Source organism: Schistocerca americana, chromosome 1 (genome assembly GCF_021461395.2).
Source record: "Schistocerca americana isolate TAMUIC-IGC-003095 chromosome 1, iqSchAmer2.1, whole genome shotgun sequence".
NCBI lineage: Eukaryota > Metazoa > Arthropoda > Insecta > Orthoptera > Acrididae > Schistocerca > Schistocerca americana.
In genome coordinates this window covers 1,157,675,217-1,157,701,906 of record NC_060119.1, presented here as the reverse complement: position 1 = coordinate 1,157,701,906, position 26,690 = coordinate 1,157,675,217, and the positions used below count along the sequence as shown (strand labels likewise).

The window sequence follows — 26,690 nt, the reverse complement described above, 5'->3', positions numbered from 1 at the left end:
TGGAATCAAAGAATCCGTGCATGAAAGTGAGTATTCCACACAGATGAAAAACACTTCAAAGACAATGCCAATTAACCATTTGTGTACGCCATTAGGTACAGGTAAACATGTTGTATTGTGTGACAGTTGTGTAGTAAGTGATCCACAAAAGTAGGCACTTCACTTGCTGTTCAAGTGACTCGCACTATGGGCAGATTTACGCGAGTGAATGGAAAGTGGTTCGAAAGCAGTTCGTTGAGTAATCCAGAGATTGAAACACACCGCTTATGGGTTTTATAATGTTACATGGTTCAAATGGCTCTGAGCACTGTGGGACTTAACTTCTGAGGTCATCAGTCCCCTAAAACTTAGAACTACTTAAACCTAACTAAACTAAGGACATCACACACATCGATGCCCGAGGCAGGATTCGAACCTGCTACCGTAGCGGTCGCGCGGTTCCAGTCTGTAGCGCCTACAACCGCTCGGCCACCCTGGTCGGCTATTATGTTACGTATCCGGTGTCTGAAGCTGTATGAGTCTTTGTTATTTTTTAATTGCAACATAAAAGTTCATGCTATTCTTACACCTATATATGGAATAACCAACATGATGAACAGCAGTGTTGTGTTTCTTCTTCAAGAGCCTCAGCTGCTGTTCTTACGACCCTGGATGCTCTCTTTACAATCTCCTACGCAAGAGAAATCCATAGTATACCAGGGATCGAACTGAGCAGCTACGTACGCTGAACACTCAGCTACGAAAAGGAACAAGTGCAACACATTTTTGCAAGAAATATTTCTCTACGATTTCGTAAGACATGTTGAACTGCAAGCTATGTAAAGTATATAAAGTAATTAAGGAAACGTAGAACTGATTATAATGGCATTATCGAACATTAAAATTGGGAGGGCAGAACTAGGGTGAACCTATTCGGCTGTTGTACAGTCATGGAGCTATCATGTGGACTAAATATCCTTCTGGTCGAAATCATTGTAGCGTTATTACCAAACAGCTCTTATTTAGATCAGTTTCCATCAAAATGCGCATGGAACAAAACTTCGCTAAAGAAATATCTGCCGTACATTAATTACTGTTTACCCGATATAAGAAAAAATTTATACACGACTATAATATCGCTTTTTCCTGCAGCTTAATTCAAAGGAAGTAACTGGACGACAAATTATGATATGTTGGCCGAGTTGTGGTTCACCTACACAGCGTTCGCAAGCGAGACAGTAGTTAGGGAGCTATTTCCCCACAGTAACAACGAACAACGACCCCTCTTCCCCCCCCCCCCCCCCCCCCACCCCCCACCCACCCGTACCGCACCGACGTACCCTGTCTTCGCTCCGGCAGTCATATTTTCGTCTGCTTGTGATACTTATCTACAAACTGTTTGTTATCTGTGTCGATTATCTGATAAGTTCAGCGAAAAGAGCAGGAACTGATGAAAGTGCTTTTGTTCACAAGATAAACCGTTTTATATCCACTACATAGGGAGTGAGAGTGCCTATCACTGTAAAAATGTGCGTTAGGTTCAATCAGTAGGTAAGAGTTAATCTGAGTAGGTTTTAGCGTCTTGTTTATAGATCTGCTAAATATTCCGTTGTCTACAGTGCAAATTTCACTCAAGGGAAACAACGTATTAAAAAAAGTAAATGCATGTTAAACAACCAGTAGTCTTGCGAAAATTACCCTATTTAATAAGAGTTCTGTTGAATCTCCATGTGATGTTATTGTAATTGCTTTTGTAGAAGATCGTAATTTATGGGGAAATTGTCGTTAAGTATCGCTAGGATACTGCAAGTAACGAATCTTAACACTTGTTTTAAGCTTTATTGTGTAGTTAATGAAACTGATAATCGATGTGTTGTTGTTGTTGTCGTCTTCAGTCCTGAGACTGGTTTGATGCAGCTCTCCATGCTACTCTATCCTGTGCAAGCTTCTTCATCTCCCAGTACCTACTGCAGCCTACATCCTTCTGAATCTGCTTAGTGTATTCATCTCTTGGTCTCCTCTACGATTTTTACCCACCACGCTGCCCTTCAATACTAAATTGGTGGTCCCTCCATGTCTCAGAACATGTCCTATCAACCGATCCCTTCTTCTGGTCAAGTTGTGCCACAAGCTCCTCTTCTCCCCAATTCTATTCAATACCTCCTCATTAGTTATTTGATCTACCCATCTAATCTTCAGCATTCTTCTGTGGCACCACATTTCGAAAGCTTCTATTCTCTTCTTGTCTAAACTATTTATCGTCCACGTTTCACTTCCATACATGGCTACACTCCATACAAATACTTTCAAAAACGACTTCCTGACATTTAAATCTATACTCAATGTTAACAAATTTTTCTTCTTCAGAAACGCTTTCCTTGCCATTGCCATTCTACATTTTATATCCTCTCTACTTCGACCATCATCAGTTATTTTGCTCCCCAAATAGCAAAACTCCTTTACTACTTTAAGTGTCTCATTTCCTAACCTAATTCCCCCAGCATCACCCGACTTAATTCGACTGCATTCCATTATCCTCGTTTTGCTTTTGTTGATGTTCATCTTATACCCTCTTTTCAAGACACTGTCCATTCCGTTCAGCTGCTCTGACAGAATTACAATGTCATCGGCGAATCTCAAAGTTTTCATTTCTTCTCCATGGATTTTAATACCTACTCCGAATTTTTCTTTTGTTTCCTATACTGCTTGTTCAATATACAGGTTCAATAACATCGGGGATAGGCTACATCCCTGTCTCACTCCCTTCCCAACCACTGTTTCCCTTTCATACCCCTCGACTCTTATAACTGCCATCTGGTTTCTGTACAAATTGTAAATAGCCTTTCGCTCCCTGTATTTAACCCCTGCCACCTTCAGAATTTAGCACTTTCACTCCGTCTTCAGGCCACAAGTGGCCCATGGGGACCATCCGACCGCCGTATCATCCTCAGTTGAGGATGCGGATAGGAGGGGCGCGTGGTCAGCACACCGCTCTCCCGGTCGTTATGATGGTTTTCTTTGACCGGAGCCACTACTATTCGGTCGAGTAGCTCCTCAATTGGCATCAAGAGGCTGACCTTCAGAATTTGAAAGAGAGTATTCCAATCAACATTGTCGAAAGCTTTCTCTAAGTCTACAAATGCTAGAAACGTAGGTTTGCCTTTCCTTAATCTTTCTTCTAAGATAAGTCGTAGGGTCAGTATTGCCTCACGTGTTCCAACATTTCTACGGAATCCAAATTGATCTTCCCCGAGGTCGGCTTCTATCAGTTTTTCAATTCGTCTGTAAAGAATTCGCGCTAGTATTTTGCAGCTGTGACTTATTAAACTGATAGTTCGGTAATTTTCACATCTGTCAACACCTGCTTTCTTTGGGATTGGAATTATTATATTCTTCTTGAAGTCTGAGGGTATTTCACCTGTCTCACACATCTTGCTCACCAGATGGTAGAATTTTGTCAGGACTCGCTCTCCCAAGGCTGTCAGTAGTTGTAATGGAATGTTGTCTACTCCGGGGGCCGTGTTTCGACTCAGGTCTTTCAGTGCTCTGTCAAACTCTTCACGCAGTATCATATCTCCCATTTCATCTTCATCTACATCCTCTTCCATTTCCATAATATTGTCCTCAAGTACATCACCCTTGTATAGACCCTCTATATAGTCCTTCTACCATTCTGCTTTCCCTTCTTTGCTTAGAACTGGGTTTCCATCAAAGCTCTTGACATGCATGAAAGTGGTTCTCCTTTTTCCAAAGGTCTCTTTAATTTTCCTGTAGGCAGTATCTATCTTACCCCTGGTGAAATAAGCCTCTACATCCTTACATTTGTCCTCTAGCCATCTCTGCTTAGCCATTTTGCACTTCATGTCGATCTCATTTTTGAAACGTTTGTATTCCTTTTTGCCTGCTTCATTTGCTGCATTTTTATATTTTCTCCTTTCATCAATTAAATTCAATATTTCTACTAGCCCTCGTCTTTTTACCTATTTGATCCTCTGTTGCCTTCACTATTTCATCCCTCAAAGCTACCCATTCTTCTTCTACTGTATTTCTTTCCCCCATTCCTGTCAATTGTTCCCTTATGCTCTCCCTGAAACTTTGTACAACCTCTGGTTCTTTCAGTTTATCCAGGTCCCATCTCCTTAAATTCCCACCTTTTTGCAGTTTCTTCAGTTTTAATCTACAGCTCATAACCGATAGATTGTGGTAAGAGTCCACATCTGCCCCTGGAAATGTCTTACAATTTAAAGCCTGGTTCCTAAATCTCTGTCTTACCATTATACAATCTATCTGATACCTTTTAGTATCTGCAGGGTTCTTCCATGTATACAACCTTCTTTCATGATTCTTGAACCAAGTGTTAGCTATTGATAATCGATAGTGGATTATTAATGTAAAATTTACGGAAAGTTACAAAAACAACGTTACGACAAAGCAAATAAGTTACTTTGTTTACGGGTTAGAGCTGCGCTTATTGTTCAAATGGTTCAAATGGCTCTAAGCACTATGGGACTTAAGATCTGAGGTCATCAGTCCCCTAGAACTTAGAAATACTTAAACCTAACTAACCTAGAGACATCACACACTGTGGTGTCACCGCCAGACACCACACTTGCTAGGTGGTAGCCTTTAAATCGGCCGCGGTCCATTAGTATACGCCGGACCCGCGTGTCGCCACTGTCAGTAATTGCAGACCGAGCGCTACCACACGGCAGGTCTAGAGAGACGTCCTGGCACTGGCCCCAGTTGTACAGCCGACTTTGCTAACGACGCCACACTGACAAATACGCTCTCATTTGCCGAGACGATAGTTAGCATAGCCTTCAGCTAAGTCAATTGCTACGACCTAGCAAGGCGCCATCACCAAGTTATATTGAGATGATAATACTGTATCAACAAGACCAATGTTCACCAATTGCGGATTAAAGTTAAGTATTCCAGCAGCTACGTACTTTTCTTTATAGCATTCATTACGTATCCTGTTTCAGACCTCACGCCAGCCTGCGTGAGTTTAAGCGCGTGCCTTTCGGCTTCCTCTCATTGTGTCTAGGCTGTCTTGTCTAGACACAACACACACATCCATGCCCGAGGCAGGATTCGAACCTGCGATTATTGTCACACATTTCTTGTTCTTAACTGACGGTTAATAACAGCCTTATTTCGTTTAGGTATCACATGGCACGTGTGTCTATGAACTGTCTGCGTGATGTTAAGGTACTCCTGTGGCCATCAAGATGCCTAGATCTGTCCCCGATAGAACTCGTTGAGCCAGTTAAGTCGTCAACTCCACCCTAGTGCGAAGGTATGAAGGACCAGTTACAGCATGTGTGAGCCAGCTTGCATCAGGAGAGAACCAACACCGTTAGGACACCCTTCCCAACCGGATCAATGTTTCTTCTGTCCAAGCAAGAGGAGATTCCACATCATATTGATAAGTGGCCTCGTACTGCCAAGTTCTTTGTAAATTTTACGCGATTTTGCAATCACTGCGACAACATAGATCCTCTCGAACCGTCAAGTTTCGTTTCGTTTCCTCCTGCAATTCCGGTGCTTGACTTTTTTTGGCAGGCGGTGTATGTTACATTCTGAAGTTACCATACGTACATTATAAAAATCAGTGTCTTGGTCACAGTCATCCGGTTCTTTCGCTACCGGGCACACTGGACTCGCATTCGGGAGGATGACGGTTCAAACCCGCGTCCGGCCATTCTGATTTAGGTTTTACGTGATTTCCCTAAATCGCTTCAGGCAAATCCCGGGATCGTTCCTTTGAAACGGCACGGCCGACTTCCTTCCCCACTGTTACCCAGTCCGATGGGACCGACGATATCTCTGTTTGTTACCGTCCCACAACCAACCAACATTATTTCGCCATCCCGGATTTTACGCTTTGTTTTAAGCACGATCGTTCCATGTTCGCCCATATACGCTACACCACAGCCAAACGTTACTTCATTGGCGTCATCACTGTGAAGGAGATGAAGTGCATTGGTTGAAGGCTGGGAAAATTCTTTTACTTTGCCCTGAATGAATACGTATTTTATACAGTAATTCCGAAGAATCTTACTTATGCGGCCCGTGAGTCTAGTGACAGACTTACAGTTGGTGGCAGCTTTCGTTACTGCAGCAAAGCTCTGAAGCACAGTTTTTTATTTATTTTATTTTTTTAGCTGACACAGCTTCTCATAAGTTGAATTTCCCCCTGCTCTTTAGTTTAAACTTCTAAATTTCGTGCGTGTTTCTCTATGTACCAGGCACAGTTCCGCGTTTTGTTGACTTTAGTATGGATAGGAACTGTGATTGCTGTGTTCCAGGAAGTGCTGGCTTCGGTCACGCAGCTTGAAGTGGGCCTCAGGGGGGAGGGGAGGGGGGCGGACGTGGAAATATTTAAGTGTTCGTTTTTCCCGCGCGATGTTCGAGAGTGGAACGGTAGAGAAGTAGCTTGAAGATGGTTCGATGAACCTTTTGGCAGGCACTTAGTTGTGAACTGCAGAGTAATCACATAGACGTAGATGCAGATGTACAGAATGGGAAGGAGGTTCATCATTCTTCTTTTTTGCATTATTCATACAACTTCTTTTCAAGGCCCTATCTATGGGACGGCTGTAATAGCCGCTGACTGTCATTGTTTCCCGGAAGAAATCCAGCTCTAATTCTAAGCTGCTGCTATCATTGATGCGGAAGGTACAAAAGACGGTGTTTAGTACTGCTTGTTCCTGGGCTGGGAGGCGATGCGAAGCCCCTAAATACCTGTTTCTGTTGATAGACCTCCTATACGCTCTGTGTGTGAAACATTTTGAAAAACAGCTATTAAGTAACGCGCAACTAAAGGCATCTTGCTAGTTCCGCTATATGGATGACATATTTATGACCACACGTAAAGAAGAGCTACGTAGACTACACGATTTCTGAAATGATATTAATCCGAAAATCTACTTCGCCTTGGAAATAGAGAGTGAGAGTAATCTAGCGTTCATAGATGTGTTGATGTCTGGAACCCCTGAGCCGGCCGGGGTGGCCGAGCGATTCTAGGCACTTCAGTCTGGAACCGCTCGATCGCTACGGTCGCAGGTTCGAATCCTGCCTCGGGCATGGATGTGTGTGATGTCCTTAGGTTAGTTAGGTTTAAGTAGTTCTAAGTTCTAGGGGACTGAGGACGTCAGCTGTTAAGTCCCATAGTGCTCAGAGCCGTTTGAACCATTTTGAACCCCTGAAAACTCTCGACAATTGCGGTGGTAACCAGAATAGTTATACCCAGTAGCTCCACGTCTATGGGAAAAGCGCAGGAAAATATTATTTTGTAAATAGACGCGTCTCCGGTTCATGCAACCATGGTCACCAGACCACTCCCAAGATTCCAGCAGTAGGATCAAAACCCTGAGTTGTGCAAAAGTTTGAAGGAGAAGCACCCAGATTTTACCTTCACTGACAAGGGCCCTGAAAATCTGAGACATAGACTAAAGCGCCAGAGAAACTGGTATAGGCATGCATATTCAAATATAGACATATGTAAACAGACAGAATACGGCTCTGCGGTCGACAAAGCCTTCACTGTATAAGACAACAAGTGACTGGCGCACTTGTTAGATCGCCTACTGCTGCTACAATGGCAGGTTATCAAGATTTAAGTCAGTTTGAACGTGATGTTATAGTCGGCCCACGAGCGATAGGACACAAATCTCCGGGTAGCGATGAAGTGGGGATTTTCCCATACGACTATTTCACGAGTGTACTGTGAATATGAGGAATCAGCTAAAACATCAAGTCTCCGACATCGCTGCGGCCGAAAAAGATCCTCCAAGAACGGGACCAATGACGACTGCAGAGAATCGTTCAACGTGACAGAAATGCAACCCTTCCGCAAATTGCAGCAGGTTTCAAAGCTGGGCCATCAACAAGTGTCGGCGCGTGAACAATTCAACAAAACATCATCGTTATGGGCTTTCGGAGCCTTGATGACTGCACGACACAAAGCTTTTCGTCTCGTCTGGGTCCGTCAACACCAACATTAGGCTGTTGGTGACGAGAAAGATGTTGCCTGATCGGACGAGTCTCGTTGCAGATTGTATCGAGCGGATGGACGTACCGATATGGAGACAACCTCGTGAATCCTAGGACCCTGCATGTCAGCAGAGGACTGTTCAAGGTGGTGGAGGCTCTGTGATGGTATGGGGCGTGTGCAGTTGGAGTTCTATGGGTCCTCTGATACATCTAGATACTACTCTGACGGGTGACACGTACGAAGCACTCTGTCTCTGTCTGATCACCTGCAGCCATTCATGTCCATTGTGCATTACGACGGATTCGGCAATTCCAGCACTACAATGCGACATCCCACACTCCCAGAACTGCTACAGAGTGTCTCCAGGAACAGTCTTCTGACTTTAAACTCTCCCGCTGGCCACCAAACTCCCCAGACATAAACATTATTGAACCTACTTGGGATGCCTTGCAATGTACTGTTCTGAAGAGATCTCCACCCCCTCGTACTCTTACTGATTTATGGACAGCACAGCAGGATTCATGGCACTATTTCAGGCATTAGTCGAGGTCCGTGCCACGTCGTGTTGCGGCACTACTGCATGATCGGAGGGAGGGGAGGGGGGGCTACACGATATTAGGCAGGTGTACCAGTTTCTATTCTGTCCTTCAATTATTGCTTTCTCGTCTTACATTTCAGCTGAGCGTGAGGTGCCCACGTTGTGTGGAGACTAGGTCGTAGATTTGTGACACCTGAATATCTCCCAACGTATACAATGTTTAAATAACTTATGGGAATGCAGCTGGGTGACATCGTCGGCAACCGCCGATATTTCGACAGATGGCCACCCTGTCATTTTCAAGGCAAAACGGCATCAAGTCAGTTGACTTACACAGCGGTGACTTGCTGCAGTTGTGCCTTGAAAATGACTGGGTAGCCATCTGTCGAAATATCGGCGGTTTTCGACGACATCACCCAGCTGCGTTCCGTTGAGCTTTTTCAATAGAATTGATTTCTTTGAATGCATGCCAAGAAAAGTGACAACGTACGTAGTGATCATGATAATCACAAGACGTAAACGTGATTAATCAAAACTACCACAGCTAATTTTTGCAAAACGAGATGGTCGATGTGTAGGTACATGTTGAAAGACTCCCCGGATACGGTAAAGTTAAAATTTATTAAAAATGAAAATGAAACAGCGATGTACCACGAGCGTCGGCAAAGACAGTAATTATGAATGCGCGGTAAGGCGAAGACAAATGAACAAAAAACATCATTCACTTTTTTTTGTCCATAATTTTGTTTCGCTCTCTCGTATGTAGAGGGATGGTTAAGATGTATTGCTCGAAGTATGACGTGCTACGAGTGTTATGTATTATTTGTGATTCTGAATGAGAGAAGACTTAACAACAGTATTAAGTATTTTTATTGAAGTGAAGTGGAGCCAAGTTGGGAGGATGTTCTTTATTTTTTGAGACGCCTGGTGTCCTTGGAGTCGGCTGCCTGCATCTATAGTTGAAATGTAAGAGACGAATATCACAATTTTGTACGTGCAGAACTTTTACTAATAATGCAGTTGTACTGTATTTTAAATTTTTTCCATTTATAATTTTATTTTATTTTATTATAATACATCTACTGACTACCGTTGTCATTTTGTGTGGGAAGGAGATACTGAAAATAAAGTTAATTACACAGTGATTGCAACAATTACGAAAGGGTTTTTAATAGTACCATGTATGCATTTTTAAACAGGACAATGTATATTTTTAGTATTAAACTGACAATAGAGGTAATCGGAATCGAAAAAGCGTTTAATAAATTGTTGTACCGCACACACTGTATGAAATAGCAAAAATGGCTCTGAGCACTATGGGACTTAACTTCTGAGGTCATCAGTCCCCTAGAACTTAGAACTACTTAAACGTAACTAACGTAAGAACATCACACACATTCATGGCCGAGGCAGGATTCGAACCTGTGACCGTAGCGGTCGCGCGGTTCCAGACTGTAGCGCCTACAACCGCTCGGCTGCTATGAAATGTCGTCAGAACGTTACCCGAACCTTTGAAACCATAATTAGAATGACCAATATGTGTCTTTTTTACCAGAGTGTGTCTAAAACGGTGTTCGTTAGCTGCAATACACGCGTCCATTCTTTCAAGCAATGATCACTGCACATTGCTTAATATTTGAGAGAAAATTTAAGCGCATGCTCTTTTGGTACGACTTGTCATATATTCAGTACACTAAACAGCGCTGCATCTCCCGTTGGCTCAATAAGGCATGAGGTCCGAAGTCCACAGGAGTTAACGTTTCTACTTTTAAACGTAAAATTCTGAACAGCACTTTCCCTCAAGGAATATTACTTAAAAAGGCAATTAACAGTGCCTGTTGAGCAATCCATTGAAGGGTTACTTAGATAACACAGGGTGGAGATTCGCTAAAATATGTAACGCAAACAAATAATAATAATGATAATAAAAATGAACATTCTACAAACACTTTCACATTATATTTTTCCTTCTTTTTTCTGAATAACCAGCTTTTAGAACGCGGATCGCTGCGAGACGTGCGGGAAGAGAGTCAATGTGGTTCTGGGAAGTACTGACAGGGTTGTGGAGCCATTTTGACTCCAGTGCTGTGGGCAGCTGCGCTGGATTTCTCAGTTGAGGATCCAGGGCACGAACAGTTCGATCGAGGTGCTTGCACGGGTTTTCGATTGGGTCTGAATCCCGGGTGTCTGGCGGCCAGGGAAGTACAATAGAGTCTCGACTATCCGACCTAAACCGGCCGCGGCAAGGTCGGATAAGCGGGAGGGGCGGATAACACGAATAATAATAATAAAAAAAAACACAAAAATTAAACTAAAATAGGCCAAATGAGTTGTTGTTGTTGTTGTTGTTGTGGTCTTCAGTCCTGAGACTGGTTTGATGCAGCTCTCCATGCTAATCTATCCTGTGCAAGCTCCTTCATCTCCCAGTACCTACTGCAGCCTACATCCTCCTGAATCTGCTTAGTGTAACATGGAAATTAAGCGTTTCCGGACACATGTCCATATAACATCTGTTCTTTCTTTGTGTGTGAGGAATGTTTCCTGAAAGTTTGGCCGTACCTTTTTGTAACATCCTGTATAGTGCGTGCAGTGACTGGGGAGTGGGGGGAATGAATGAAAAGTGTAACAGTAGCCTTTTATTTCTTTAAATAACTTATTTGTACAACAATATTGTACACTAGGGATAAACCGAACGAGAGACAGCACTGTCTTAAGCAGAGTGGTCTTGTGTTCTGGAGAGTAGAGGCTCCGATCCTCATCTAGCCACCCTGATTTAGGTTTTCCATGGTTTCCCTAAGTTAATTCACGCGAATTCTAGGATGGTTCCTTACATAAACCCACAGCCAGCTATGAGTCGCATCCTTGTCACGCTAGATCTGTAATGCTTAAATATCTGATATGTGAATCACTTAATTATTTTTGTTCTTAAATTGTAATACCAGGACATTTCCAACATACTTGTAAAAGAGATGTGCAGATGAACAAAACTAGCTACTACTACCGTGCACTTCAGCTTCTGGATACAGACCGCAGTCTTACAGCCCTTCATATCAGGATTGGCCAAGTCAGTAAACATAACACACACCATCTGCATTGCAATAGTTGGGTTTCCTGCTCTCTTCTCCAGCCCCACTCCCTGCCCCGTCCTCCATCGGCCCAGTCCCCCTCATAGTTGGGTTTCCCTTCTCTACATTTATTTATTTATCGTATGAGAACACATGTACAAAGAATACAAATTACCACACACCAACGTTTAAGCACAGCTCTCCAGGATAAAATAACACAAATAACAACAGCTATGGATGTACACCAAGGCCTTTTATGTATTTTATAACATCACTCGTCGTTGTGAGGAAATTTTCGAAAGGACCGTTGTAGGCACGAACGAGGAATGTCGATACAATATAAGCAACTGTCTGTCGCTCCGTACCACAGTCACAGGATGCTGATGAAGATTTGCCCCACTTGCAGAGTGTGTCTGCGCAACGTCCGTAGCCCGTTTGGATGCGGTTCAAGATAGTCCAAATTGCCCGAGACTGGTCGAAGCCAGGCGGTTTCTTCTGGATGCAGGACAGCTACAGGCTTTGTGGGGAACAGTTTTGTTGTCAACAGCGTTTCCATTCATCGATGAGATTGAATTTCAGTTTCCATGAGAGTCCTGGCCGTGATGAGAGTGGCATTTCTTGATCTTACAAGGGGAGGCCGCCAATTGTGAAATTCAGATTCGATTCACACTGCGCATAATAAAAGCTCATGGACAGAGGTGTAATGTGGCAAAGCACCAAGGTGCACTTCTCAGCCGTTGTCGAGAAAATCGACAGTTAAAAGAAACCGTTGCGGTGAAATGCTCTCTACGATTCATAATTTTCTACAGCGTCGTGGCGCAGTGGTAAGCGCTCGGGTTTGTAATCCGAAGGTCGCGAGATCTAATCTCGCGTCATGCAATTTATTTTTATTATTAGTTTTTTGTAATTCAAATATATATATATATATATATATATATATATATATATATATATATAAACTATTAATGAATTGTTTATGCATGTTGGTGAAGGCGGATCGCTCTCCAATAGTACCGCCTCCATTTTTCCGTTTTTTTAACTGGGTGTACCAAAGCTCTCTCGTCCGCACTAATTTTCGACGATGTTATAAGTTGCGCTAGGGACTGCATCTACCTTCTTTCGAAGTTAGCAGGCAACTACGCTGTTATGCGGCGGCTCGTTTCGGCCTATTCAACATCTGTCCTTCAAGTGTAACGAGCTAGTAACGGAGTTTATATTTCATACCTGCCGCAGCAAATTTCTGTTCGAACGTTTGACTTACACTATACGTATTCGTTTCGGAATACCGTTTCTACGTCTTCTGTTAACTATACATGGTTAACATTATGAAGACAATTAATAACATTTGTGAAATACAACTTTGTTTGCGGAAAACATAATGATATTCGAAGTCGCCAGTTTTTCCACGACAAACGACTTTCAATAACTTATTATATGCATAATTGTTGCAACTGATTGCCGGGAATTATATATATATTTGAACTACAAAAAACAAATACTAAAAAAAAAAAAAAGTTGCATGACGCAAGATTCGATCCGGCTACCTTCAGATTACGAACCCGAGCGCTTACCACTGCGCCACGACGCTGTAGAAAATTATTAATCGTAGAGAGTATTTCACCGCAACGGTTTCTTTTAACTGTCGATTTTCTCGACAACGGCTGAGAAGTGCATCTTGGTTCTTTGCCACGTTACACCTCTGGCCATGAGCTATTATTATGCGCACTATGAATTGAATCTGAATTTCACAATTGGCGGCCTCCCCTTGTTAGTCTTTTTCGCTCCGCAGGGAATACGTCGTCCACCATTGAAAGATCAGTGTTATTAGCGATCTTCTGGTATTCACGCAGTAGCGCGCTCTTCCATCTGACATCGGGAGGTGGAATGTGGCTCAAGATAGGTAGCCAATGTGTGGGAATATATCGTATTGACCCACTAACAATGTGCATGGCCTCGTTAAGTTGTGCGTCTATCTTTTTATGTGTGGACTATTAAGCCAGACAGGCCCCCAGTACTCTGCTGCTGAGTATACCAAACTGAGTGCTGATACCCGGACAGTTTCGTTGACGATCCCCAACGTGAGCCGCAGAGTTTATGGAGAATGTTGTTTCTGGTTTTGAGCTTAGCAGAAGTTCGTGTCAAGTGCTCCTTAAAAGAAAGCGTCCTATCTAAAGTGATCCCAAGGTATTTTCGGTCCATATTATGATGAAGTTTGTCTCCTTCGAAATAGACATCGAGGGCTCTGTGAGCCGATCTATTGGACAGATGAAGACTTGAAACTACTGTTTTATTTAAGTTTAGTTGTAACCTCCATTTGCGGAAATAGTGGCTTAAGATATCTTGATCAGAACTTAGGATTTCTTCAGTTCTTTCAAAAGTTTTGTGTTAGGCAGCTATTGTCCAGTCTTCTGCAAACCAAACTTTCTGGACTGTGTTGGAGGGATATCTGATATATAGAGAGTAAACAAGAGAGGAGCAAGGACGGATCCCTGTGGCAAACCTTTATTCAATACTTTTGGGCAGTTGGTGTCTTTTTGCGTAATCGCAGTAAATGCCCTTCCAATTAACATGTTGTCAATTAGTTTTGTTGTCTGTTGGCATGGGACAATTTGGAATAATTTATAAAGCAGTCCATGCTTCTAAACTTAGTTCGACGAAAGCAACTGATGTTTTTTTTGCTTCATTTAGTGTCCTGCTTCAATAGATGTTGTTAATGATAAGACTTGATCAGTGCAGCTCCGTCCTGAACGGAATCCAGTTTGCTCAGGAGGAAGGTTCTGAAAAATTACTGGACTAATCCGATTCCATAGAATTCTTTGACAATGACTCCTCCCAGCTCTACAATATTAGTCGCTAAATATCTATTGTTAACAGATCGTAGATTTTTCACATCCCACCAGCAGAGCTATCCTTCGATATATTTGGCTGCGTAATTTTTGACATAGGCGTATCGTTTCCTAACTAGAGTTTTTTATCGCACTAGGAACCCCTTGAGTGCAAAGTCGCAAAAGACCAATGTTGTTTACGGCGTTCGACGCCCCTCATATTGTATACCGTGCAACCACAATATTGGCTGCTATTGGCAACGAGGGTGAACACAGTATGAGGCTACGTAGCGTAGTTGAATTTCTTACTCGGCGAGTAACTCACAACAGTGCTGCAGTGCTAGTGGTGTTGGTGTAATGCACAGCAATGGCAACGATAAACAAAGGAGACATTTCATTTGATCTACAACAGTAGCTGAAGTTGGTATTTAGTCAGAAAGAAACCCAAGGAATTTCGAGAGTGAGAAAGAAGTGGCAGATGAAATATTAGCAAGATGAGTCAGTGGTGTTGTATACGCTCGACTGTGCGGACAATGAACGTGAGCGGTACAATGATGATGACACGTACTTACCAAGTGAAAGTGATACTGAAAAGGGTGACGAGCCAAGTAGTTCGTCATCCTTGGCGGCAGAGAGCCACAAATCCCGTCTCCTGTGAAACGTATTAAAGAACAATCGTTGTCCAAGGTACGGGTTCTACACATAATTACGTGCAGGGAAGATCAACCGCAGCACAGTGAAAAAACAATTACGATCAGATTTCGAACATGTCCGCAGCAATATGACCGTGTAGTGCATAAGGAAAACTACGGGTATTCAAGGGAGGACAAGGCGCACTTGTTACGAAAACTGGTGTATGAGCGTTTCAAGGATACACAATTTACAGAATGTGCCTGTTAGTGACCTACTAACGTTATGCACATCAGATTGTGCACCACATAGTGATTCCAAGGCATACAGAGGATGGTTGCATAGCTTCAAACAGTGCAACACACTTGGAAGGCGAAAGATAACGATATTTCAAACAAAGCGTCAACTTGGCGATGCACAGCAAACTGCGGAACCAGCCCGAAAATTTGTAGTTGAGATATACAGACTTATTCCGTCGTCCAGTACCAAGTTATCTTTCAACTGCGCCCAATCGAGATATGAAGAGGAAACGCATGTGAAAGGACACCTAGAAATTAGACGCACCAAGTGAGTTGTATCAAGATTGACTAGCATGAGTCTCTTAACGCGTTCGTTTAACGTTGTGTCGACTGTTAATCTGGAGGGTAAATTGGCTGTAAAGTTATTTACTATGCTGCGAGAAGTTGGAGGTGGTCTGACGCACACGATTCTTTCTCGAATGCGTTATCTTGCAAGGGCAGTAGGGAATGTTTACGTCACAGCAAACTAAAGTGGGAAAATGGGCGTGATAGAACTACAACTATGATGTGAGCCCTGCTCGCTTGATTTCCTGGTCTGCGTATAAAAATCATACCTCTTTGGAGCAAACTATACATGCTGAAGAGTGTGTGACATTTCAATTCATACCAATTAGAAGCACTTGACGAATTCCGCCTCCGGATGTTTGTTTATCGCACCAGCTACAGCTACGCCTTAAGGGCAACCAGTTTCACGAGAAGTCCCACGACAGGCTGTTTCGCATTCGGTTGCATGCCATCACATTTCATTAGTTCTCATCACCCCGTTACACCAATATGATTCTATGTGCTTGTTTAAGACCAGATACCTAGCTGAGCGTCCTACACGGTTCGTATTTCCCAAGAAATTCGTCTTCGATCTTGATGGTGCGAACCTTCGTGATCACTGTGGTTCACTACTTTTTTTTGTGGTAAGTTCCTATGAGGCCAGACTGCTGAGGTCATCGGTGCCTAGGGATACACACTACCTAATCTAACTTAAACTAACTTACACTAAGGACAACACACACACCAATGCCCGAGGGAGGTGTTCATTGTGCAAGTTAATGCTTTGTTTTGAACATTTCTTGATTATCGACGATGTCCATTTTGTGAAGTGTAATACATACATCCCATACAAGGTTGATCTTTACACCTCTCGGACACTCAGTTTCTGTCACCGTCCTAATACACATTGTGAGTGATTAGAAGCTAATATTTCTCCTGTGATAACTGTTAACGCAACACTTTCAAATGAACCTTAGTAAAGGCAGAACTTGCAACCACGCACTCAAGGGGTTCCTTGTCAGTTTGAAAATCACTGAAGAGCCAAAGAAACTGGTACACCTACCTAATATTGTGTAGGGGCTCCGCGAGCACGCAGAAGTGCCGCATCAAGACGTGACGTGGACTCGCCTAATGTCTGAAATAGTGCTGGAGAGAACTGACACCATGAATCCTGCAGGGCTGTGCAAAACCCGTAAGAGTACGAGGGGATGGAGATCTCTTCTGAATAGTACGTGGCAAGGCATCCAAGATATGCTCAATAATGTTCACGTCTGGGGAGTTCAGTGGCCAGCGGAAGTGTCTGAACTCAGAAGAATGTTCCTGGAGCCACTCTGTAGCAATTCTGGACATGTAGGATGTCGCATTGTCCTCCCGAAATTGCCCAAGTCTGTCGAAATGCACAAAGGACAAGAATGGATGCAGGTGATCAGACAGGATGCTTACGTACGTGTCACCTGTCAGAGTCCTAGCTAGACGTATCAGAGTTCCCATATCACTCTCAATGCACACAGATCACACCATTACAGAGCCACCACGAACTTGAACGTACCCTGCTAACATGCACGAACCATGGATTCATGAGGTTGTCTCCAAACCCGTACACGTCCATCCGCTGGATATAATTTGAAACGAGACTCGTCCGACCAAGCAACATGTTTCCAGTCATCAACAGTCCAATGTCGGTACTGACGGGCCCAGGCGAGGCGTAAAGCTTTGTGTCGTGCAGTCATCAAGGGTATACGAGTGGGCCTTCGGCTCCGAAAGCCCATGTCGATGATGCTTCGTTGAGTGGTTCACACGCTGACACTTGTTGACGGCCGAGCATTGAGATCTGCTGCAACTTGCGAAAGGTTTACACTTCTGTCACGTTGAACGATTCTCTACAATCGTCGTTGGTCCCTTTCTTGCAGGATCTTATTCCGGCCGCAGCGATGTCGGGATTTGATGTTTTACCGGATTCCCGATATTCACGGCACACTCGTGAAATGGTCGTACGTTAAAATCCCACGTCATCGCTACCTCGGAGATGCTGTGTCCCGTTGCTCGTGCGCCAACTGTAACACCACGTTCAAACTCGCTTAAATCATGATAACCTGCCATTGTAGCAGCAGTAACCGATCTAATAAATGCGCCAGACGCTTCTTGTCTTATATGGGCGTTGCTGACCGCAGCGCCGTGTTCTGCCTTTGAATTTGAATACGCATGCCTATACCAGTTTCTTTGGCGCTTCAGTGTATTTGCCCTAGGCCTTGATGACAATATAAGCTTGTCAAGTGTCATGGTTGTGGTCGGTTGTTGATTTTTTTTTTTAACTTAAAAGCTTGTTCGTGACGTTTGAGACTGACCAGAGATCTCCATTGCAGGACTCATCTGTTACTCGTGCGTGTACTCCGCGGGAGACAAAAGCAAGGCTTGTGTGGACAGCCCAGACATGGTCACGTCGGGCAGTCCCAAGGTCACCTGCAAGACCGAGCAGAAGTACTGCACCATCCAGCGGCAGGAGATCCGCTCCACTGGTGAGTACAGCTCTCACTGTGCTGTTTTCATTCATTTATTTATCGTTTGGTGCACATCGTAATATATATATATATATATATATATATATATATATATATATATATATATATATATATATATATATACTCCTGGAAATGGAAAAAAGAACACATTGACACCGGTGTGTCAGACCCACCATACTTGCTCCGGACACTGCGAGAGGGCTGTACAAGCAATGATCACACGCACGGCACAGCGGACACACCAGGAACCGCGGTGTTGGCCGTCGAATGGCGCTAGCTGCGCAGCATTTATGCACCGCCGCCGCCAGTGTCAGCCAGTTTGCCGTGGCATACGGAGCTCCATCGCAGTCTTTAACACTGGTAGCATGCCGCGACAGCGTGGACGTGAACCGTATGTGCAGTTGACGGACTTTGAGCGAGGGCGTATAGTGGGCATGCGGGAGGCCGGGTGGACGTACCGCCGAATTGCCCAACACGTGGGGCGTGAGGTCTCCACAGTACATCGATGTTGTCGCCAGTGGTCGGCGGAAGGTGCACGTGCCCGTCGACCTGGCACCGGACTGCAGCGACGCACGGATGCACTCCAAGACCGTAGGATCCCACGCAGTGCCGTAGGGGAACGCACCGCCACTTCCCAGCAAATTAGGGACACTGTTGCTCCTGGGGTATCGGCGAGGACCATTCGCAACCGTCTCCATGAAGCTGGGCTACGGTCCCGCACACCGTTATGCCGTCTTCCGCTCACGCCCCAACATAATGCAGCCCGCCTCCAGTGGTGTTGCGACAGGCGTGAATGGAGGGACGAATGGAAACGTGTCGTCTTCAGCGATGAGAGTCGCTTCTGCCTTGGTGCCAATGATGGTCGTATGCGTGTTTGGCGCCGTGCAGGTGAGCGCCATAATCAGGACTGCATACGACGGAGGCACACAGGGCCAACACCCGGCATCATGGTGTGGGGAGCGATCTCCTACACTGGCCGTACACCACTGGTGATCGTCGAGGGGACACTGAATAGTGCACGGTACATCCAAACCGTCGTCGAACCCATCGTTCTACCATTCCTAGACCGGCAAGGGAACTTGCTGTTCCAACAGGACAATGCACATCCGCATGTATCCCGTGCCACCCAACGTGCTCTAGAAGGTGTAAGTCAACTACCCTGGCCAGCAAGATCTCCGGATCTGTCCCCCATTGAGCATGTTTGGGACTGGATGAAGCGTCGTCTCACACGGTCTGCACGTCCAGCAAGAACGCTGGTCCAACTGAGGCGCCAGGTGGAAATGGCATGGCAAGCCGTTCCACAGGACTACATCCAGCATCTCTACGATCGTCTCCATGGGAGAATAGCAGCCTGCATTGCTGCGAAAGGTGGATATACACTGTACTAGTGCCGACATAGTGCATGCTCTGTTGCCTGTGTCTATGTGCCTGTGGTTCTGTCAGTGTGATCATGTGATGTATATGACCCCAGGAATGTGTCAATAAAGTTTCCCCTTCCTGGGACAATGAATTCACGGTGTTCTTATTTCAATTTCCAGGAGTATATATATATTCACATAACGTTAAAGCTAACAGAGTTCTTATGTACATGTACATACATTGAGGTGACTAAAGTCATATATATATATTCACATAACGTTAAAGCTAACAGAGTTCTTATGTACATGTACATACATTGAGGTGACTAAAGTCATAGGATACCTCCCAATACCGTGTCGGATCTCCTTTTGCCTAATGTAGTGTAGCAACTCGATGTGACATTGACTCAACAAGTCGTTGGAAGCCCCTTGCAGAAACATTGAACCATGCTGCCTCTATAGCCGTCCATAATTACGAAAATGGAAAATGGTGCCGGTGCATGATTTTGTCCACGAACTAATCTCTCGATTATGTCCTGTAAATGTTATGTGGGACTCATGTCGGGTGATCTGGGTGACCAAAGGGAGAAAGGAATAATGCAAATAATTTTAGACCTATTTCTATGCCAAAAAAATTGTGCCCGGGGCTTATTTAGTTTAACTTAAAGTTATACGATGGTCACTGAACTAAGCAACCTATGTTCAAAACTCAATCGATGTAAGTATTTCTAGAAATATTGAATGCCATTATTTAAATCCATTTGGAAAATATTCGAAACTCTTCCCGATAATAACAATTACATAATGAGCTGTTGATAGCCATCACTGTGAAGACTGGTTTGAAGCAGCGCTTCATGCTACTCTATCATGTGCAACTGTCTTCTGCTCTGAATAACTACTGAAAACTACATCCCTTTGAACTTCTTACTGTATTCAAGGTCGGTGGTCCACACCTCCCCCCCCCCCCCCCACCCACCCCTCGTCCCATACACACACTTGGTGCCATTACCAAACTATCAATTCCTTCGGAGGATGTGTCCTATCAATGAATTCCTTCTTTTCGTGAAGTTGAGGCATGAAGTTCTTCTTTCCTCAGTTCGATTCAGTAACTCCTCATTAATTATCCGATCTATCTATCTAATCTTCAGTATTCTTCCATAGCACCAAACTTCAAAAGTTTTTACTCCCTTGTTCCCTGAACTGTTTATCGTCCATGTTTCACTATCATACAAGTCTACACTCCACAGAAATACCTTCACAAAAGACGTCCTAAGACATACATTTATATTAGAATTTAACAAATGACTCTTTTTCAGAAATGCTTTCCTCATCATAGCCAGTCTGCACATTATAGCCTCTCTACTTCAGCCACGATCAGTTATTTTACTACCCAAATAGCAAAACTCGTCTACTGCTTCAATTCCTGTTTCCTAACCTAATTCGATTATAACCCATTACATTTGTTTTGATTTTGTTGGTATCCATGTTACAATCTGTTTTCAAGACACAATCCATTACATTCAACCATTCTTTCAAGTCACTTGCCTCCCATGACAGAGTTACTGTGGCAGTCACTGGCAAACATGAAACTTTTTACTTCTTCTCTCTGACAGCTAACTCCCTTTCCTAACTTCTCCTTGGTTGCTTTACCCTGCTTCACTCCCTTCTCAACTACGCTTTCCCTTTAATGTCCTTTCACTCTGGTAATGGCAGTCCGTTTCTGTACGAGTTGTAAATAAACTTTCGCTCCCCATTTTTATCCAAGCTATCTCCAGAAATCCAAAGTGTGTAGTTTAATCGGTATTGTCAAAAGCTTTCTCCAAATCATTTCTTCAGCCTGTCTTCTAGGATAAGTCATATGTGCCTTGAGTGTTTGTACATTTCTGCAACGCAAAGTGATCTTCTCCGAGGCCTGCTTCTATGTTTTCCTGTTCTTCGAGTTAGTATTTTGCAACCACAAGTTATTAAACTGTTGGTTTAGTAACATTCACACGTGTCAGCACCTGCCTTCTTTGGAACTGATTTTGTTAAATTCTTCTTTAAGTGTGTGGGTATTTTGCCTGTCTCACATATTTTGCACACCAGATGGAATAGTTTTGTGACGACTCTCAAGGATCTCAGAGGAATGTAATCTGTTTAGAGGCTTTGTTTCCACTAAGATCTTTCAGTGCTGCATCGAATTTTCTCACAGCATCATCTCTCCCACTGCATTTTCACCAACTTCTTCCTGTTTATCCATAAAATTGTCCTCAAGTTTGTTTCCATTTTATAGACCTTCTATACCGGGTGATTTAGTGGTGACGATACAAACTTTCAGGGATGATGGAAAAGGGTAAATGTGACAATTTGAGGATACTTAACAATCGTTCTGGTATTGGTACTGCTCTTCCTGAGATTGTACTGATCTTGCTATGGTGGTAGGTTGGACGTCTTTCAGCGATGGCAATATTGACCAAAACAGGGAAAAAGATGTCTAGTAAACATGGGCTTCAAAATACATACCTGAAGGGGAATAAGCACTTGTTCACCTTCGATACTGTGGAGCACATCCTTCTCCTGCAACCTCTTTCGTTTTCATATTTTTGAAGGAGTTACTATGAATGAAAACAACCTGCCAGGGTAGCCGAGAGCGCTAACGCGCTGCTTCCTGGACTCGGGTAGGCGCACCAGCCCTGGATCGAATCCGCCTGGCGGATTAACGACGAGGGCCAATGTACCGTTCAGCCTGGATGTCGTTTATAGGCGGATTTACACATCCCGCTACTCCATGGATTCCATTCGATGCAGATGGTTGGGGTACACTAATTCCATCCGGGGGAGGGGGGGTATGGGGTGGCGGCAGGAAGGGCATCCGGCCACCCCTTCAACATTAACATGCCAAATCCGATTAACAATGGCTGACCCTGAATAACTGCGGGACAATGCTCAAGTGATAGAATAGTATGAACGAAAACAAGAACTAAATCTCCAGTAAATATGGACTCTAAAACGTATGTCTTCAGAACTATGAGCACTTATTCATCTTTGTCACTGTGAAACACATCTCTTGTACCGAACATGTGTTCATCGCTCAGTAGGTATGCACTTTAGATGCCTTGCTTACTAGACTTTTTTTTCTAGTTTTGGTCCATACTATCACTTCTGAAAGTTGCCTACCCTACAATCTTAGCAGCAACTGTACCATCTTAGCAATAATAGTGCCGGTACATGTATTCCACTGTCAGAGGTATCAGAAAGATTTTCGCTTATAACCAGTGTCCCTTACCTGACTGACTCATTTACTCTTCTCCATCTTCCCTGAAAGTTTGTAACATCGTCACGGAATCCCTCTGTGTATTCCTTTAACTGTGAATTGCGTCTGCACTGCACCAGTAAAGAACAGTCCTTTGGAATTCGACGATGTGTAATAAAAACAAAGTCGAGGACGAGCCCTTATAGATGGCGACGTGTTGCAGGTGAAGTGAACTCGTTCTTCCGCGGCTGCGCGGAGGAGCCCAGCTTGAAGGACACTGTAGTAGAGGACGACTCGTTCAAGACGTACTTCCGCTCCTGCCAGACCAACCTGTGCAACGCCGGGGACGGCCTCAGCTCACTCGGCGGCGGCGGCGCTATTCGCGACCCAGGTGCGCAGGGCTCGCTCATCGTGCCCGGCATAGGTAGCGGCGCAGGCGCAGTCGCGCCGGCCTACGGCCGCTGGGTGGCGTTGCTGGCGGCGGTAATGGCGGCGGTCGCCGGCCGGGCACTCGCCGCCTAGCCAGAGGGGCCGGAAGTCGGTCTTGCCGCCCAGCGCGGGCAGCTGTAGCAGCGCCACGAAGCGAGCCCTGGCGGCGGCTGCGGCTGGACACCACCTCGCCGACTAGCGAGAGTAGGGACATGCGGTGTTGCCAGATCATGGACGCTGAGTTCGATTTCATCGTCGATATCGAAACATCGATAGCTAATAATAAACTCTGTGCTTTTAACATCAATGTAAAATGACGAACATACAGAATGGCGTAAAGAGCAACATGACAACACGTGTAATATTATATTCATTAATCTACAAATACAGCAAAAATTAACGTTACATATCCCACAAGTCATTGTCTACAGACTGTAATGCTTTTTTGTTACCTGTTTGTTATACCAGTGACGATCGTGGTGCAAACTGATTCTTACTGCTGATTCTATATTTAACGTACCACAGAATTCTCCCCCTTTATTGTAGTGAACTTCGCAAAAAAGAAAGTGTTATAAAATTGAAAGGTAATAAAGTATTAACAACCGCTGACATTGCTCAGATGCAAATACGACTTTTGTACACCAGTGTCATCACTTTGTAATCATCATTAACGTTGACATAGCCTGTGTAAAAATAAAAGAGTTTCAAAGTAACAAACGGAAAAAGTAAAATTATTCCAGAACTAATAAAAAGAAACACCTGAAGAACCTTAATTGTGAATATGTTGTTTTCTTTAATATAAGTAGTTACATTTGCGAAGCTCAAATGTAATCCTACATTATTAACGGAAAATTCAGTTGCATAATTAGACGTATTATTTTTAGCAATTTAAAAAATCGAAAAATATGGTGGGCACTCTAGTTGCCACCATGGAATCATGAACTGAATGGATGAAAGACATTATTCCACACTTATTTACATCAGTAGTCCATATTCCTGCCTTTTTTCCTTCGAAAATGTTGAAATACAGCTCCCCAATGACACACCCCACGGTCGAAAAGGCGTTGCACTGGAGTTGTTAAGGGACATGTTCAGAAAAAAATTCGTTTAAATGTTGAAAAAGTTAAGTCTTAGTGGCAGTATCGAAGGTCGATTTTTTTCTCTTTGATGTCAATGTTATGTTCTTTCAAAGACTTCATTATCGATGCTGAAACTAATTTGCAAACACCCGTCATCGATATTTTGTAAATAATGATGATCATCTAACGTACCTAACCCAGACTGATGTGCACACGGTGATGGGGCACTGACCACTAGCGGGAGAAATGGCGATGGTACAGAAGGGTGAAGCATTCATCAGTGGCTGTTGACCATTACTGTCTTGCATTTTTTTCTTTAGTTCCATGCCTTTATCATTTCCTCCCTGACACTGTCCATTAGTTGCTGTCTTGTTCTTCCTCTCCTTATCATTGTTCGCCTTGAAAGTACATGTAATGTTCCACTCATTATTGCTAAAATTTTATCATTACTATTTTTGTATTGCACTCATAATTTTTCTTTCAGTTTCTTCTTGCATCTATACTCTAATTTATAAAGCATTATTAGGCGTCCAGATGCATATACTTCATTTACTTTGTACAAGTAAGAATCAGAATTTCAATTTAACCATATTACATATTCAGTTTACTCGGCTGTTTTTTATAATTTAAAAATTCTTGTACTGCATAAAGGTACTGTTCCATCAGAAATGACTTAAGGTTATATTTAAATGTACGTTTATTTCGCTGCAATTTTAACTCACTAATTGGGCTGTTGAATCCTTTAACAGTTTCTGTGAAACACTTGCATGATGCAATAGTGTTCTACACTGAGACATGTGTATTACTGATGTTTCTTGACCGAGCAAGGTGGCACGGTGGTTAGCACACTTGACTTGCATTCAGGAGGACGACAGTTCAATCCCATGTCAGGCCATCCTGAGTTAGGTTTTCCATGATTTCCCTAAATCGCTTCAGGCAAATGGCAGAATGGTTCCTTTGACAGGGCATGGACGACTTCTTTCCCCACCCTTCCCTAATCTGATGAGACCGATGACCTCGCTATTTGGTCTTTCCCCCAAGTCAATCCCCCTTCCCCCAACTGTCTGATGTTTCTTGCACTGTGGCCATGGACATGTTTATTTTGTTGTAGATATCCAGTACTGTCTAAAGGATACTTTTTTGCAAATAGGTTCTGTTCATATATCATTATTTTCAAGTATATGAAATGTGGTATACATGTTTCCAGTCTCTTTAGGTCAGAGATAGCCCAGACTGCTCTTTTCGCATCCTAAAGATTTTTATGCTGGTGGTTGAATTTCCCCAGGAGATAACCCCATATTGGGGTAATAAACTGAAATATGTGTTATATGACAGAGTGACTATTGTTTTGCTTGCACTTTTGCTTAACACAAAAAGAGCCTACCAAGCTTTTAAAACCTTTTTTCCAAGTTCTTTCACATGGCAATTCAACTTTAAATTGTACCCTTATCACTAGAACGTTTGTTTCAGCAAATGATTTCAGTAATCTGTTGTCAAGATATGGTGTTGTATCAAATTCTTGTACAAGTGGAGATGAGTGGAAATGCATAAGTACAATTTCTTATTTATTATTATTTTATTTTTTTGAAACCAACTAGTAACTACGGACATTGAGGTATCTGTTGCTACTTTCATAGAGATTTTGTCAGCAATTGTTATTAAAATGCTGGTGTCATTAGCAAAAAGCCATTTAAGTGATTGATGTAAAGGAGGAACAATAGAGGTTCTAAGACAGAGCCTTATGGCACTCCATACATTATTGGTGATTTATTGGATAAATGTGTTGTTACTGTAATAACATTTTCTTTAATGTCATCAAGCTTTAAAATCACCAGTTGCTGTCTGTCTTCTAGGTACAATATTATCCACTTATTTAGGATCCCTCTAACAACTTTTAAGCTAATTTGTGGATAAGATTCATTGTGGTTTACTCTCTATAGAGCACAATCTTTCTTTGATATTTCTAAAGATACATTTCTCACTTCTGTATTTCAATGTAGCCAATTAAACAGATTGTACTGACATATGCCCTTACTAATTTCATTTTACTTGTCACCTGTTTGCAATGTGTATGCATTGGCTAATATATCTTTCTGTCACTTTGTGCTGATTCCTGTAATTTCAAAGTAAATATGTAACATAATTGATATTATATTAGTTTCTAGTCGAAACTGTCGACAGATGTGGTTTGCCTGAATTAAATAAAAATAACTTTTAAATTCAATAAACCACAAGTACATTCCAATGTATCCCTGCCTGAAAGAATATACCTACTCTTTGTTCAGAATGCTGTTAGAGAAGGGAGCCATGAGCAGAGGAAGTAGGCTCAACCCAACACATATAGACTGCTGGAAGGGGAGGAGGTGTGTGGAGAAACAAGCTTCAACAACCTTGCACAGTGTTGGCATTACACACGTGCTATTTTTTCATACAAGTGTCAATACATAAGCACAACTGACAAAAGCAACTTTACA

At 43.2% G+C, this 26,690-nt stretch overlaps 1 protein-coding gene across 1 annotated transcript in view; it reads left to right on the top strand.

Moving 5' to 3' along the window:
* LOC124551635 overlaps nucleotides 1-26,440 on the top strand; it is a 62,561-nt gene extending 36,121 nt beyond the window's left edge. Inside the window, exons 2-3 of the mRNA XM_047126455.1 lie at nucleotides 17,963-18,115; nucleotides 22,932-26,440. Coding sequence (XP_046982411.1) covers nucleotides 17,963-18,115; nucleotides 22,932-23,230 — 452 coding nt within the window. The 3' untranslated portion in view covers nucleotides 23,231-26,440. The remainder of the gene's footprint in view (nucleotides 1-17,962; nucleotides 18,116-22,931) is intronic.
* The last annotated feature ends 250 nt before the right edge of the window (nucleotides 26,441-26,690 follow it).